The sequence below is a fragment of the Triticum aestivum genome, chromosome 7B (assembly GCF_018294505.1).
Source record: "Triticum aestivum cultivar Chinese Spring chromosome 7B, IWGSC CS RefSeq v2.1, whole genome shotgun sequence".
Lineage (NCBI taxonomy): Eukaryota > Viridiplantae > Streptophyta > Magnoliopsida > Poales > Poaceae > Triticum > Triticum aestivum.
In genome coordinates, this window is record NC_057813.1 from 7347482 (window position 1) to 7364958 (window position 17477).

General features: G+C 42.8%; 2 protein-coding genes and 1 long non-coding RNA gene across 3 annotated transcripts; 2 read left to right on the forward strand and 1 right to left on the reverse strand.

Annotated features, from left to right (window-relative positions):
* Positions 1 to 4572: 4572 nt before the first annotated feature.
* LOC123159150 (uncharacterized) lies at positions 4573 to 6189 on the reverse strand. Its single transcript, XR_006479552.1, has 3 exons — positions 5747 to 6189; positions 5284 to 5410; positions 4573 to 5170 (listed from the first exon to the last, which is right to left on the reverse strand). It is a non-coding gene; the product is annotated as an uncharacterized lncRNA (long non-coding RNA).
* A 2435-nt stretch (positions 6190 to 8624) lies between these two features.
* LOC123160247 (uncharacterized) lies at positions 8625 to 10897 on the forward strand. Its single transcript, XM_044578057.1, has 2 exons — positions 8625 to 9263; positions 10597 to 10897. Exons 1-2 carry the CDS (start codon positions 8666 to 8668, stop codon positions 10623 to 10625), a joined length of 627 nt encoding a protein of 208 aa, XP_044433992.1. The 5' UTR covers positions 8625 to 8665; the 3' UTR covers positions 10626 to 10897.
* Positions 10898 to 15533: 4636 nt separating this feature from the next.
* LOC123160246 (acidic endochitinase-like) lies at positions 15534 to 16536 on the forward strand. The gene has a single exon (XM_044578056.1). The coding sequence runs from the start codon at positions 15640 to 15642 to the stop codon at positions 16534 to 16536; it is 897 nt and encodes a 298-aa protein (XP_044433991.1). The 5' UTR covers positions 15534 to 15639.
* The last annotated feature ends 941 nt before the right edge of the window (positions 16537 to 17477 follow it).

Genomic DNA, 17477 nt, shown 5'->3' on the forward strand with positions numbered 1-17477 from the left:
AAAATGATCGTGTATTCAAAACATATTTGTGAATCTGAGTCATCATGAAATCAAAAACTATTCATGCATTTCAATAAATGTTCGTCTAAAAAACAAATGTTTGTGAATTTAAAAAAATGTCTAAATTTAAAAAGAATGTTTGTCGATTCAAAAAACTCTTCCTATTCAGATGTATTTTATATCTAGGATTTGATTAATTTTGGAAATTCTTTATATGTCTTGGGGTTGGCGAGTAGTCCATGGTCGATGAGATTTGTTTTCAAAGTTCAAAACATTCCCTTGCGCGAGACAATGACAAGTGTGTCGTACAGTGACAAGCCCATTTTTTACCACGTTGAATGCATTGCGATCACGTGGATATTGCATCCATCATCAACGAGAGTGAGAAGAAAGATAATTGGCAACATGGTGAGCCATCGTGTTAAAATAGAGGACATTCATATGTCGGATATTGACCAACGTGTAATTTTTTCTTCCGTTGCAACGCACGGGCATATTTGCTAGTCTTTCCCTACTAATAAAGCACGGAGTGCTTCTGCCCGTACGTCGTCGGCACTTTTGGCCCCTCTATTTCTTAGTATTCAACCCGCGGTCCTTGTGCTAAAACAACCCGAAGCGTTACGTGAGATAAAAAAAATAAAAAGGGGATCATGCCTCCTCCGATCAGATCTCCACCTCCATCGCGCCTCGCCCCGCCTCAAGGCGCGCCGCCGTCCGCCACCGTGTGCCGCTGGTCGCCACCGCCCACCTGGCCGGTGCGCCCTACCCCATGTTCCCCAACACCCGCGGCCTTCCACCGCTGGCGACGCTCGACGCGGCGGCCACGGCGGCGTAGGCTTGCAAGGGGCGGCGGCCATGGCGGGGAGGCGCCACTGCGCTCGGGCACCGCATCAGGCGGCGGTAGCGAGGCGGGAGGCGCGAATGGAATGAAGAAGAAGAAAGTGGAGAGGCGGGGGCGGAGGCCGTGGCGGAGAGGCCGCGCTGCGCTCGGGGGCCGCATCAGGCGGCGGCAGCGAGGCGGGAGGTGCGCGCGGAGACGAAGGACGAGAAAATGGAGGCGCCGGGAGCGAGGACTTCGCCGGCGTCAAAGCCACTGCTGAGCGGGACGCGTAGGCGCACGAGGGGCGCGGCGCTCCTCTCCTAGAGAGGTGCATGAGGGAAGGAGGAGGGGATTGAGCTGCGCTGGGTTAGTTGCCGGTCACGGGGATGAAGCACGGCGAGCCGCCCGTCTTTTTGCACCACGCTGAGGGCGACGGCGATGTGGACGGCTGGGTTCACGACGGCGCGGGGCCTCCAATCGCTACAGCGCCCTTGCGGAGTGCGCTGATCCCGCGGATGCTGCTGCTACCCCTGATGCAGCTCCCGTCTCGCACCACACTGCCGGACTCTGCCCTGTTGATTTGGATAGCGCGTTGCTCCACTGGTCCGCTGTGCTTTCGTCCGTGCCAGTGAGGGAGAGAGTGAGCTTGCTGATTCTAACTGCAGCTCCAACATAAAAGCCTACATCAACTCTTGCGATTTGTCTAATACAAAATAGGAAATTTGTAGTTTGTTACATAATAATCAAAGTTACTTGATGTGCAGATTATAAATTTGATTACTAGGGGACTTGTACTACATGTCGAGTTATGGTTTCATGATAAGTGGAGCACGCACCAAATGTTTGATGAATTGCTTGAAGAAAATGCATGGAGTCCTTTCTTGCCTGCTTCAAGCCTTCAACCAGGTAAAATAAATCCTATTAGTTGTTCTCACCATACAATCTTGTGAAGCAATTTAGTGGACTTAGTACGTTATGATTATTATCTTTGTAAGTTTCCCAATAGATCTATTGGAGCTATGAACTCTGCAAGAGCCACTAAAATATATCTGTAGACTTATATAGAAATAGTTCATTTTTAATTGTTTGGTGATCATGGCTCGCATCCAATTTCATCCATAAATCACGAAAAAGGTACCATGCTGCACACCTGAAAGTCACCCAGCTACTCCCTGTAAGCCAAATCCCCTTTTGAAATTGAGCAGCTGATCCAATTAACTAGGAAACGTTGACACACGCTTGCGTCCAGTAGCTCGAGGTGCTGGTGCTAGGAGGGGATTACCATTAGAGCTGCAGCCAGTGGTGACTGGTGAGCACTCATAGTTTCAGGTTATTATTTCTTAGTTAATTTGTTCGAGATGGATGTGGCTGATTCAATTGGAAACAATTCTTGCAATCTGTAACCCAGTTTATGCCTCAAATAACACGTAGATCTATTGATTGATTCCTGACATCAACGCATTGAATGGGCTTGGAAACGGAGAAGTGCCATGGTGTACCATGGGTTTCAGCATTTCGGAGATGCATAGTTCAGCAATGTTCTGTATTATTGGAGCAAGCTTTTCATCCATAAATTCTAAGGTCACTTACCTTCTCTTTCTTTTCATCTGAAATTTTATGTAATGCGCGACCCCTTTCTTCAAAGTTGTTTGCTAATGTATGCGCCCAATCTAAAATTAATTAGGCTAATGGTGAGTGTTTTAGTTTCCTAGATGGCGATGCTTCTGTTATTGGAATGATGTGCTTTCTATTTTCATGTCCGGACTTGGTTTCATCTTTGTTCACAAGGTGTATACCAATAAATCTTTAGATGTTTATACATTCACTGCCCACGCATATATATCTCACTCTGCTTTACGAAGTATCTCCATGAATACAGAGCTCCCGTGGAAGCTTGGACAAAAGTAAGAAGTAAACCGAAGGCCTGAGATTGCAAGAAGCAGCCTGCTTTGATTCAAATAACTTTGGCAGTCTGCCCATCTATTAGGAGAAATCTCTGCAAATTAATTTCTCCATTATGTAGCCATGATGTTTGAGTAGTCAGAGTTTTCTTAGTCTCTTCAGACTGTAATACAGTTATTTTTAGTGGCCCAAAAACTGCTTGATTTTTCTTTTCGGTTCCTCCTTATTGCATAAGAAGTTACTGAATAATTGGCTCTTCTTCTTTCAACCTCCTTAGCTTACATGCCAGATCACACTCCAACCAATACACGATGGAACATCCAGTGAAGAAGAAAGTGATCAGTTGGTTAATGTGGAGCAACTCTTCATGTTCAGTTCCTTAATACAGTTTCTGCAGTGATCAGGGACCGTTGTGTCAGGGACAGTGCGGGCCAGTGATTCTCCAGGGTCTGGCGATGCCTCTCACCTGTTCATCTCCATAGTCATGCCCAATCTTCTAGCTGTCAGTCACCAGGCTCTTCATCGCCTCGGTACGACCCTACGAACCACCAGCATAGATAACCCATCTACTTCCTAGATAACCTGTCTACGTGCTATTAGTTAGTCTTCTCTATAATATGCACGTATGTCTTCTTTAAGGTTTTCGTTTTGTCGAAATTTGGTAGTTCTAGGATAGGTGATCCTCTGTTATAACCATTTAAATTAGATGAGCAAGCTGATCTTACTTTTTTCGAAGAACAAAACTATTTTACTTAATTACTTGGTTGAATACCAACATGTGCAAATATGCTTTGAGCAGACTCAGGCACGTGTGTTCCTGGTGTGAAATGTTCGAGTCATCTACTGCTTCTAGCAAATATTGCTTTCGAGAAGTGTACCACGTAATCTGAGCAAATACCAGTATCCATAACCTGGCACGTACAAGGCATCGAATCCAAATGAATATGTTATATGCTGACATATGTAGTAGTTTAGGATGTAACAGATTGGCATAGGAGTTTCTCAGTTTTGGTTTTATGCTGTGTTAACTGGTTTTGCACAAACATAATGGCATAGCTCTGAATTTGGGTCCTCGGGATCAAAATATTACTGTCATAAACTCATTTTCCTTTTGTGAGGAAGGTTCTTTGGTTATCATCGGTAGAAGCGGAGTTGGATTCGTTGACCGATGTCAAATGCTGGTCAAGGATTTTTCTCTCTCAACGATGGTTGATTGATCTTGTGGTGGCAGTTCCACCGTGTTTCACATGGCTGCATCTTACAGGTTTTGCCACCTCGCTCTGCAGCCTTCAAGTTGCGGTTGTATGAAGGATGAACCTATGTCTCATTTTTTAGGGCGAACATATGTACCATTTCCTTGCTTTGTGTTATAGTGTAGTAATAATTTAATTATTGGAAAAAATATGTTCAAATTATTCATCTCTGACATCAAGCAAAATCTTTTCTGAAATCCTTTGAAGACCACGAAATAGCTTCAGAGTGGTCATCATACACATGTACCTATTTGGAGATCTTATATTAAGAAGTAGTCCTACTTGATATATTCAGTGGTGTGTTTGCAAAATCATCCGGTATGTCATGCTATGCTACATCTACTTCCCATGATTTTGGCTTACATATTATTAATACTTTGTGGATCCTAAGAAATGGTACTACGCGGAGAAGCAGCAAACACTGTATATATTGCCGTTTGACAAAAAGTAACACCCCAATATTTAACTGTTTGTTTCTTTTTTACATGTAAAGGAACTACCTTAGATAAATTTCTGATGATCCATCACTTTCAAAATAAGGTTAGTATGAAGTCGAGTAGGACAAAACATTTTCTCAGATTTGCAAAGTAACCGATGTTTCCTCCCGTTGCAACGCACGAGCCCTTTTACATTTTGTCAGATTTGCAAAGTAACCGATGTTTCCTCCCGTTGCAACGCACGGGCCCTTTTGCTAGTCTTTCCCTACTAATAAAGCACGGAATGCTTCTGGTCGTACGTCGTGGCAATTTTACAGAAAGGCCCCTCAGTTTACATGAAATCAACCCGCAGTCCTATTTTAAGTTACTAATATGAGAAAACGTTTCGTTTTTACAAAAAGAACCCTGGAGTTGGGAGTATTCAACCCGCGATCCTTACCTTTCGTTTTTTGCAGGGGGCGGCGGCGCTGCACTCGGGCGTCACATCAGGCGGCGGCAGGGAGGCGGGGGGCGCGCGCGGAGACTAAAGAGAAAATGGAGAGGCTTGAAGGAGAGGCGGGCAAGCAAGAAGGGCCGATGCGTCGCCCACGACGCAGACGAGACCAGCGGCAGCCAGGGGCTTGCGGTGGCGCCGTCGGCGAGGACCGGTCGATTCTCGCCGGATCCGGTGGGAAACGGCGCGCAGGCGCCGGATCTGGAAGGAAGGCGGCCGGAGCTCGGAGCACGACGGCTGGCGGGCGTGGCATAGCGTCGGGTACCTGTGAGAGAAGAGAGAGATGAGCGGGAGAGAAAAGGGAGACGAGACCAGCGGCAGCCAGGGGCTTGCGGTGGCGCCGTCGGCGAGAAGAAAAATTAAGCAACGCGGATATACGGAAAGGAAACCGTGACGGCTGGCTTCGTCACTCGTCCGAACGCACGGCGTACGTTGTGCGTACGGCGCCGCCGCTGCTGCCTTCCTCCGGCCCCGTGTCACTCTTATTTCAGATCATCTCTACACTCTGCATTTTATTCAGAAAAGCGTACAAAGTAAAGGTAATCATTACATTTTGTTCTTGCTGCTAGGGACAGGTGCTCAAGTGTAGTTTAATCATGCAATAACTAACTGTACTTCCCAACAGTTACATAACTGAACCTTCCCACCAGTTCCTTGCCCTCTGCTATACAAATCTATGGTTCAGTTAGTCTTAAACTTTGCATCTAAAATGTTAAGGGACGATGGCATGTTATTGCCCAGATTAACTTCAGTAATCTTTCGTGCTGATTAGTACTAAGTTCGCTACTGCAGTGCGGCACATGGAAAGAGAGGGGGAGAGGGGAGAGAGTGAGGGGTGGACCTCCATGGCGCTGGCAGCAGTAGGTCGGAGGAGCTCGGAGCAGTGGAGCCGTCTCCTCGGAGGGCTTCGTCGTCGGCGAGCAGGACCATGCTGAGGAAGCAGTGGCCTCTCACTCCTCTACCGGCCAGGAGCGCCGCTGCAGCCGCGCGAGGAGCCGCGCCGTCGATGGTGGCGCGGGTGGAGCTGAAATAATAGGGAGCCGCGCAAGGTCCCGTTGATACGGCGGCGCGGCTGGAGGGCACGACGGTGCAGCCACCGGAGGCGATATTCTTCCTGCCCTCGTCCTCCGAGAACGACGAGAAGATGGGAGGCGGCGGCGGCGGCGTTATCCAACACTGGGGAGGGAGAATGGGGAACGGGAAGGGAGCTTTTTCTTTTTTCTTTTTTACTTTTTCTTAGTAACAGAGAGAAGATTTTCTTTTAGGTGAACGCATGGAGAAGAGAGAGTACGCGTTGAATGTGTGTGTCTCAATCAAAAAAAGAATGTGTGTGTCGGTCAAGTCCTTATGCTTGGCCAAGCCCAAAAACAGTGCAAAAAAACATAAATATGAAATATATTTTTTCAAAAAAATGTTCGTCACAAAATATGATACAATTTCTAAAAAATGTCCTGGAAAAAATACAAAAAGTACACCTTTTCAAAGAAAATGTGATTGTGTTCAAACTTTTTTTGTGACTTTTGAACAAGAAAAAATATAATCGATCGAAAGACTATTCCATGCACAACTACTTTTTCATCAAATGAAAGTGTGGAGCTGAATTAGATCCTCACGAACGTCGTTAGGGTGGCTTCTTCATGTCTGGATTTTATGGTCCAAAATGTATGCTCAATATAACCTTATTTCTCACGTTAGCCAAAATTAAATATCAAAGGTGTTGCGTAATGCCACGTGGAGCATGATTAATTTTTTCGCCCGATGCAACGCACGGGCATTTGTCCTATATATATATATATATATATATATATATATATATATTATATAATAAAGCAAATTGGATTTCTGTCGTCCGTCATTATAACTACCCTCCAAATTGGTAAAAATTACCCCCAATGCCACCCGTAAGTGGGAAAACGATCAGTTTTTCGGACAAAAATTGCCGCAGGCTTGGTTGTTTTATAGGGCCGCGACAGTTATATCTCACGGAACTATGGGTGGCTGAGTGGTCGTGAGATCGCTCCTCCAGTGATGAGACCGGGGGTTCGATCCCCACCTTCCACATCTTTTTTATCTTTCTTTTCCCACGCATTTTTTTCATTTTATTTTTTTGTCTTTTCTTTTCTCATTCTGTTTTCTTTCTTCTTTCTTCTTTAAATTAATTCGGGATTTAAATATTCCAAAGTTGTGACTTTAAAAAAAATCTTTGAGAAATCATAAAAAATAAAGATTCAAAAAATGTTGGTGGTTTTGCAAAAATGTTCGCAAAATTATAAAAAAAAATCACAATTTGAAAAAAATGGTTGGAAAATAAAATCATGTTCATCATTTTGAAAAAATGACTGTGTATTGAAAACATATTCCGGAATCTGAAAAAAATTCCATGACATTTTAGAAAATGTTCACAAAAAAATGTTTTTAAAAGTTTTCTCCAATTTTTTTAAAAAAGTTCATCGACTCAAAAAATGTTTATGGAGTCAAAAAAAATTAATGAATTCGACGCTGGTTCATGCATTTAGTTTTTTGTAAACAAAACTAATGTTCATGATTCTTTTGAGAAAATAAAAAATTTCAAAAGAAAATGTTTGTTGATTCCGAAAACTGTTCACTGATTCAAAAGTATTTTATGTCTAGGATTTAATTAGTTTTTTATCTTTCTTTTCCCACGCATTTTTTTCATTTTATTTTTTTGTCTTTTCTTTTCTCATTCTGTTTTCTTTCTTCTTTCTTCTTTAAATTAATTCGGGATTTAAATATTCCAAAGTTGTGACTTTAAAAAAAATCTTTGAGAAATCATAAAAAATAAAGATTCAAAAAATGTTGGTGGTTTTGCAAAAATGTTCGCAAAATTATAAAAAAAAATCACAATTTGAAAAAAATGGTTGGAAAATAAAATCATGTTCATCATTTTGAAAAAATGACTGTGTATTGAAAACATATTCCGGAATCTGAAAAAAATTCCATGACATTTTAGAAAATGTTCACAAAAAAATGTTTTTAAAAGTTTTCTCCAATTTTTTTAAAAAAGTTCATCGACTCAAAAAATGTTTATGGAGTCAAAAAAAATTAATGAATTCGACGCTGGTTCATGCATTTAGTTTTTTGTAAACAAAACTAATGTTCATGATTCTTTTGAGAAAATAAAAAATTTCAAAAGAAAATGTTTGTTGATTCCGAAAACTGTTCACTGATTCAAAAGTATTTTATGTCTAGGATTTAATTAGTTTTTTGAAAGTCTTTATATGCCTTGGCGCTGGGAGTAGTTCATGGTCAACGAGATTTCATTTTAAAATTTTAAACATTTCTTTGCGCAACATAATGACAAGTGTGCCATGCACTGACAAACTCATAGCCTTGGGATTTACCACGTCGAATGCATTGTGATTACGTGGACATCGCGACCATCATCGGTTATGGTGAGAAAAAAATGGCAACATGGTGAGGCACTGTGTTAAAATATAGTACGCTCATACATCAGGATACTGAGTTATACTTTTGGTTAGCCATAATTTTTTGTCTTCCGTTGCAACGCACGGGCATATTTGCTAGTATATATATATATATATAGAAAGTCTATTAGGAACCCAAGGTGAAAAAATACTTATTTCTCACCCGGGTCGAACGGCCGCACCCAACCAAGACCCTGGCTTCATCGCAATCGCTCTACATGGCTCAAGCCGCACCGCTGTCCGGTCAAGCTTTTTTTTCAAGGCGACGGTTAACCCACTCTTTCCGTTGATCACAAGTAAAAAAAAATGGAAGAATGGATAAGCCCGGCATTTTGGATCTAAGCGGCGAGCAGTTTTTCGGAGGCGAGCGGCGGGAGGTTTCGACGGCGAGCTGCCGGCAGCTGCTGCTGGACACGGATGCGTGTGGCACTGGTGGTGCCTCGTTTGCCGGAGGCAGCACCGAGTCGAGCGGCCGGTGCTGCAAGAGGCTTCACGGTGGGTGGCGGCCTCTTCGGCGGCGACAGTGTGGCGACCCGCCTCCATCCCCCTCTCCCTTCCTTGCCCGTGGCGATGGACGAGGACCATGGCCCGACCTCCTTCTCCATAACCCGCACCCGCGCTCTCCTATTTTCGCCGCTGGACTCTCATCGCCACGGCGGCGGCGGCCCCTGCCCCCACTCCACGCTCCTCTTCTCTTCGTCGCGCACGGCGGCAGAAGGAGGGTTTCTGATGGGAGCAAGGCTTGCGACCCCTCCGTCACAACTGCTCCGGGGCCCGGACAAAGCCGAGGCCGTCTCTGTGAACTCTCCAGCGAGCTGATCATTGCCCTCCTCCATCTAAGATGCAAGGTAGCAGCAGCAATACAGGTTCCATGGCCTCTGTCGCATAGCTGCCACCCAAAGCAGTCCCCAGGTTCTCTCTCTCTCGATGCTTCTCTGTATCTTCTTATTAGTCACTTTGCTACTGCCATTTAGATTAATTAGCATATTATATAGGAACAGAAGTGTGCACCAAGCCTCATCAGTGAAGCGATAAAGAATTGCAATCATATCTGACTACCTTAGATATTTACTTACTTGCTAGGTTCATGCTTTGGCTGTGCTTTCTTGTATAAGGTTGTTCCCAGGTAAGGAAACATCTACTGTATATTCAGGATCTAGGAGAATGTTTTCTCACTCAAGTTCAGGTTGGGTTGTTGATTAAATATCAGGCTGCTGAGGCGGGGGTACACAGACCTAGGGGGCCCTTCTAAATCCCTCCTTTAATCTCCTATTGCTCTCCCCATCATTTGCCAAACATGCGGTATATGAGGTGCTCTGTTTGATGGTAGCCTGAACCCTGAAGCAAAACCAGAACCATTGCTATTCCGAATTGTTAGGAGTGTTGTTCGAATGCTCTTCGGTTTATTAGTCCCAAATTTTGGTTTGCATCAGCCGCTTCAGGAGATGGCCATGGTGCGCCACAAAATTAGCTTGATCTTAAGATAGTACGAGTAGGCATACTCCCTAGCTCCTAGTGTAGCAGGCTGTACTATGCAGCTATCTAATTGGAATTCGGAACTATTGTCTTTCGTTGTTCCAACAAATCAGGGATTCAGTATAAAGCTTACGGGTGTTTTTCTGTATTCGAGTTTGCTCTCCTTAGTACAGGGATAGCTTTGCCTCCAAAATATATAGTGATAACTTTACAAACCAATGAAAAACAATTGTTTGCTCAAAGTTCCACCATTGTCCTGTTCAAACTGTAATATTTAGATGACATGAATCGTGATCTAAGAGTTCAGTTCGGATTTAAGGCGTGGAGAAAAATAATAATCAAGTAGTCTTATGACCATCACCGTGTTCACTTTGTTTTGGTTTCAGCTAGCCTGATGTCTCTGCGTAAATATTGAATTAGCTACTTGAAACTTTCTTCACAACATGAAAATTTATGAAGGGCTACCGGGTCATCTATAATTGGATTAAGGAAATGCCGAGTTAGCTCGAACAGTCTCCACACAGATTACTGGATAAATAAGAAATTGTATGAAGTAATAACTTCAAAAAGGAAATCCTAGTGCACTTTTACTTATCACTTGCTATGACCATAGTAATACAATCAGTATCGCCCCCTCTCCATCAATTTATGAGTATGTGTCTTATTCTCCCATCCAATATATCTGCTCGAATTATGTTTTTATTTACTGTTTTCATATAGAACTTATATTCTTGTATAATATTTTAACATCACTGGCAATCATTGTTAGGGTACGGTGGTGGTTGGCATTCTGTTTGATGCGGGCTGCATCTACTCCCACGACAACGGTCAGCAACTATGTGTTCACCATCGGAGTTCTTCAGTATCGCCCCCTCTCTGTCATGTATGTGTAGTTTACTCTCCCATGCCAAGTATCTGCTTGAATTAAGTCAGATTCAGTAAGAAAATTTGTTAGCTAAACTTGGATGGATTGTGTCCCCAAGTGCAGAGCTGAAACATTATGTATATTATTTCGGTCTCGTCCCCAAATATATTTGTTTTGGGCATAGCTATCGTACAAGCTTAGTACTCGGGCTGTCATAATTTCTTTTGCGTAGTTTGTATGTGCTTAGTCAGATATCTTATTGGTTTTGTTCATAGATAGAGTCATTTATTTAACCATCAAACAGAGCACCTCATCTATGGCCTGTTTGATGGTGGCCTGAAGAAAAACAAGAACCATTGGTATTCGGATTGGTTAGGAGTGTGGCTCGATTCCTCTTCATTTTAATAGTCCCAAATTTGATTGCATCAGCCGCTTCAGGAGATGTTCATGTGCGCCACAAAATTAGCTTGATCTGATGATAGTACGAGGCTACCTGCCGGCTACTCTGTAGCTCCTAGTGTAGCTGGCTGGACTATGCAGCTATTTAATTGGCGTTCAGAACTAGTGCCTTTGGTAGTTCCAGCAAATTAGGGATTCAGTAGCGCTCTTCTGTTTTCGAGTTTGCTCTCGTTAGTACAGGGATAGCATTGCCTCCAAAATATATAGTGATAGCTCTACAACCGAAGGAAAAAAAAATTGGCTGAAGGTTCTACAATTGTCCTGTCCAAACTGTAATATTTAGATAACATGAATTCTGATCCCAGAGTTCAGTTTTGATTTTCAGGAGTGCGAAATAACTGTAATATCTGCTTGAATTAAGTTAGATTCTATAAGAAATATAGTTTCCTGAATTTGGATGGACTACGTCCCCAAATGCAGAGCTGAAGCATTTTTATACTATTTTGATCTCGTCCCCGAATGTATGGCGTTTTGGGCATAGCTCTCCGACAAGCTTAGTACTCAGACTGTCATATTTTCTTTTCCCCACTTGTATGTGCTTAGTCAGAGTTTTTTCTTGTTTTTGTTCATAAATAGTGTCATTTCTAATTTAACTTTACTAGACATGTAGATGTCAATTCATAGTTTATTATTATGGTTATACATTCGTATTACTTTGCGCCCGTCTCCTTATAATAAGAAAATGCTATTGTTTCCATCCTCCATTGTTTACGGGAGGAAGAGTGTTCAGCATTGTCATATACCACACACGTCATGTCTTAAAAAGCTTGATACAGTGCATGATTGAGAGGGGGAGGGGGGGGGGGGGGGGAGTATTAGTACCATTTGACACAACCAAACCTACCCTAGGGCCCTTTATAAACTCTTTTGTAAACTCTCTAGTTTAGAGCTCCTTCTCTTTGCGGTTACTCTATAACCTTTTCCTCAGTCATGGGGAGAGAAGGAATAGGGTGAGACTCCCGCATTTAATTGTAAATTGCGATTCATGAGTTAATACATGTCAGTAGGATTGTACGAATCTTTCCTACTGTCTTTGATGGTTCAAAAAAAAAAAGGTTTGATTTCTCAATAAATGAAACTGTAGATTTAGGTGACCGAAAAGAGTAGGTTTTGTCCACAAAAAACAATCTTTAGTGACTTCTGGCTTCCTGTGATGGTTTATTTTGACTACTAGCTTGTTTTAATCTAGACTAGATAGACTGATGGCATGCATCTCCATTACTGATTGAAATTCCCAGCTACAGACTAGTTTGTATGATTCCTTTTCTTATGTTCCTTGAAAAAGAAAATGTTGTGTACAAATTTGGTTATGAGTTTAAATTATCATGTCAAGCTTTTAGCTCATAATCTTACAGATTTTTTATTAGTATACGAAGAGGAAATCAGAAGTTTAAGGTTTCCTTTGTTCTTGTATAATCTGCTCATTTGGACCATTTGCATATTTATATTAGTTTTTGCTCTGTTTGGTTTACTGATTCATTCACATAATCCACGAATGTTATATGTTCTTGCGTGTTGGCGCCTTGGCGGCCTCTACCTGTTTGTTGGTATGCTTCTGACAGCGGAATATGTTTTTTCTGGTGTCTATTCAAGTGGATGACTGCTAATATACAAGGGATAGAATGTACTGTATTTTATTTCAAACTGATGTGGATTTCTGGAACATGTCTTCTTATTTTATTGTTTGGCGGGTGCAAGTGATGTTAGATTCAAATTTTGGGACCTTCCTTTACAGTAGCAAAATTCAGGATTGGCGAGAAGAAAAGTGAACATAGAGGCTTCAGATCTATTAATAGGATACGATGTTGCTTCCAACCCATGGATATGAATGTTCCAGTCGCTGGAGAGATTGTTGGACAAATGAAATTGATGAGAAATCTTTGCCCCCCCCCCCCCCCCCTGCAAATTATGTAGCTTCAACACCAAGCTCAAACCTGTATAATGGTACTGAAGTTGCGCCTCCAAATCTCTTTGCATCTTGATGTAATTAGCCCAGTAGTATTCAGTTCTGTAGTAATGATTTGTGATTTTTCCTGCTGCTGGTTACCGAGTCAATTTCTCTTACAATTTGCAGATCATTACATGCAGGCATTAGGTGTAATGGTATTCTCCTTCGGGAGCTATGACCTGGTCAAGCAAAAATCCCGCAATTTTCTCTTGAAGTGCTCGTATGCGGTCCGTTGGTAGGAGCTTATCCCGCATCTCTTGCATCTTTATTAAAGAAGAAGATCAATTTGAATATATTAGATGTATGTATATATATTAGATCATTGATAAAAAGAACTTTGAATTGTGTTTGCATACCCAAAGTTGTCTTGCAGATGTGCTCCTTTCGGACGTCATCATGCGGATGTTCTCGCAAACGTATTAATTGACTTGTTAATTGACTCTTTGCAGCCCCTCTCTCTAACCCAAATTTCATTCATCTCTTTGCATCACCCTACAACTGATCAGGAATAGATCAAGAACACAATGGACAAAGATGGAGTGGTAACCCTAACTTTACAAGATCTGTAGGAGCTTTATGGAGCAGGAAGAGATGGCGTGGGAACCCGAAGATTGGCATGGCTGCTCCTTGGCGGCGGCTTCAATGGTCCATCCTCGTCAGCATGGGCTCCTAGCCGAGATGTAGCTTGTGTCCGGCCGCTAGCATGACACGGGTGTGCTGGCGTTGGACGAGGATGAGAGGATCGAGGGGAGGCGGAGGGGGACTCGATGGGGATCACCGAGGCGGCGACGTCGGGGAGTCGTGCGGAGGAGGAGGAGGGCTCGTGAAGGGTAACCCAACCCTTACCGGTGGGAGGTGGGCGGTATCCACCATAGTTGGCCTGAACCCATTTACAGAGGGACGTGATTACGGAGGCAGCTCAGCAAACGCAGGTAACGCTTCCTATTTACAGCGTAAACACGCGACGAATAAAAACTGACGAAACAAACACCTCATGATGTAACTTGTGCTCCACGCGCAATGTAAGTTGTACTACCTGCACAATACAACTTGTACTCCCTAGGGTAACCTATACTCCTGACATGGTGCAACATGCACTCCCTCCATTGCATGTGGTATTTCTGATGAAACCTTTACTCGTACACGGTGCAACGTGTTCTCCTTGAAAGATGCAACTTGTACACCATGGGAAGTACTACCCGTACTATGGATGGAACCTGTAGGTGAGAAAAACCAGAAAGAAGAAAGGTGGAAATGAAAAAAAAGGGAAAACCCACTATAGCCTCCTCCTGAGCAAGCGCACCCTGCACGTGACTCTAGGGGCAGGGGGAGGGGTAGCTCGCAACTAGTTGAAAATGTGCATGAAAATAAAAAATATATAAAAATGTTCATGTGTGTTTAGAAAATGCTCTGTGTTTTGTAAACATGTGTATGAATTTAAGAGAATGCTTGTGCTTTGAAATACCAAAGAGGGAGGAAAAAACAAAACCCAAAAAAGGAAAAAATATTTCAAAATATTAAATAATAAAAAACCGAAAGGAAATATGAAAACTGCTAGAAGATGGATGAAATGGATTAAAAGAACCTGGCTCCATGGGCCGGCCCATAGTAGCGTGTGGGTTGTGTGACATGCCAACATCTTGTCGCATAAGCAACAAAGCGAAATTTACCTTTAGTTTCTATAAAATAAATTCATTTATCTTTACCTCTTTTTTTAGATCTCTCTTTTTTATTTTCGTAGATTTTAAAAAATATTTCTTTTTTAAAAATATTTTAATATTTCTAAAATACATGAACATATTTCAAATAAATGATGATTTTTGATGTGGTAAGAAATCCAAACAACTAAAAAATGATGATTTTTTGAAAATAGGTAGCATTTTTTAAAATACGCACAAATTTTAAAAATCTTGCTGAAAAAATAATGAAAAAAGTTCGTTTTAAAATATCGTGGTGTCAACCCTTCTTCCCCCTGTCTCATGCCAGAGGTCGCTGAGCCATAGCAGTACAGCACCTACGCTAGCTTCTGAGTCTGATCTGCTCCGCCCGCGAGCCTGCGTGTGCTCGGCGGGTCGCCGTCTCGTCCCGCGTCGTTCGTACGATTGGTCACCATCACCTCTCCATTTGGCCTTTTGTATTCACTATAATTTTATTCAAACAATCCGGTGGATCACCTTTTCTTATTCTGGGCTGGTGCCTTGCACGTTATTCCGTTCAAGCAGTACAAAGAAAACTCATGTTAAAAAAAAAGTAGTACAAGAAAACTCTTACAAGCTGATGAAGCTGTGGTTCGAAATCACGAACACCGTCGCCGTTGATTCGAAGCTGAGAGCACAAGGCATTCTCATGTGTTCATCCGTCCATGTGATGTGCCCAGCAAGCCACGTATGAGCATAAACAATACGGGGAGTTTCAGATTGATTTCACATTACGAGTCCCCCTCGTTTATAATCCAACCTATCGGAGCCCAAACTCAGATCATCATACACTGAAGCAAAAGCAGAAGGCATACACAGAAGCAATAGGGGTTTGCTCCAAAAATGGCAGGCAGATCATCATCCCTACTGCAACTGCTGGTACTGGCAGTAGTGGCGGCGCAGTTCCTTGGGTCGGAAGCCGGCGACATTTCCATCTACTGGGGCCAGAATGGTGGCGAGGGCACGCTGACGGAGACCTGCGCTACCGGCAACTACAAATTTATCAACCTCGCCTTCCTCGCCGCCTTTGGCAATGGCCAGCCGCCAGTCCTCAACCTTGCAGGCCACTGTGACCCGACCAACGGTGGATGCACGAACCTAACCTCCGACATCAAGTCATGCCAGAGCCGTGGTGTCAAGGTCATACTCTCCATCGGTGGTGGGGCGGGCGGCTACTACCTTTCCTCGACCCAGGACGCCAAGAACGTCGCGACATACCTGTGGAACAACTTCTTGGGAGGTAAGTCATCTTCGCGACCTCTCGGCGATGCAGTCCTCGATGGCATCGACTTCGACATTGAAGGCGGCACACCCCTCCACTGGGACGATCTTGCGAGGTTCCTCAAAGGATATAGCAACTCCGGCAGGAGAGTCTACCTGACTGCCGCACCACAATGCCCTTTCCCTGACGCGTGGGTGGGTGGCGCCCTTAACACCGGCCTCTTTGACTATGTGTGGGTGCAATTCTACAACAATGCACCCTGTCAGTATACCTCAGGTAGCACTACTAGTCTAGCTGACGCATGGAAGCAGTGGTTGACAGTTCCAGCAAAGCAGATCTTCCTCGGCCTCCCGGCGTCACCTCAGGCTGCCGGGAGTGGATTCATCCCAGCTAATGATCTAAAGTCAGATGTTCTCCCATTGATTAAGAGCACAGGGAAGTATGGAGGGATCATGTTGTGGTCCAAATACTATGATGACCAGGATGGCTACAGTTCTTCCGTGAAGAGTGATGTTTGAGAGGGTTACCTTACCTTTGATTTGTGTGATACATGTGTGCTTTTTTATTGTGACGTGTGAGGAGTTGTTACTTGTAAGTAATTATGTGTCATTTGATTGTTGTATAATATAAATAATTTTTACTTGGAGCATCTCTTGGATCTTTCATTCAGAACGAGGAAACCAGAACTCATGATTATGTGTTCAACATGAAAATGTTTGCATATCATCATTCATTTCATTACATTCAATTCCATTGACCGCACAAAGGGGCATTACACAAATATGTTTCATGTGTCTTATCCACCTGGCCAAAACCAGCTACCATTCATTCATTATCAATAAATATGTGCTTAGACCAACCCCCGAGAAACAATACCTTTGCAAAGCGGCTCACAATAGTGAGTAGAGTAGAGTATAATGCATCTAGAATTTTGAAAGTATGCATAAATATTATGCATGACGGTTGATTTGCTATTAGTGAGATTTGCTCACCTTCTTCTGCTCTACTCCTAACATACGGACTTTGTGGAACATACTGCTAACATAGGAAATGAAAATATTATAAATGTGCCAAGGGCATGAAGCCATGAGCATATACTAGTTAAAATTTCTATTTAGGATTGCATGATGAAGTTAACACATCCACCCTTATTTCCTTTGAGCAAGCCCCGGAGACCTAAGCACCCATTGGTCGATAAGGTGTGTCCATGTAGGTATTGTGTGCCGTTTCGATGATGATTCAACACTATTCACTAACAAGCATCAATTATATTTGTGGCAAAATGGAAAATAGTTTCTAGAATCTATTTCTTGTACATAAATAATTATGGCAGGTTGTTTTGCCCTTTATAATTGCCAAGTCACTTCCTAACAACCAAGAAAATTCTATTGAATCAAAATACTTATTTTGGGCTTAGGTAATATAATTTGTACCCAATTAAATCATGCATGTTCATTTT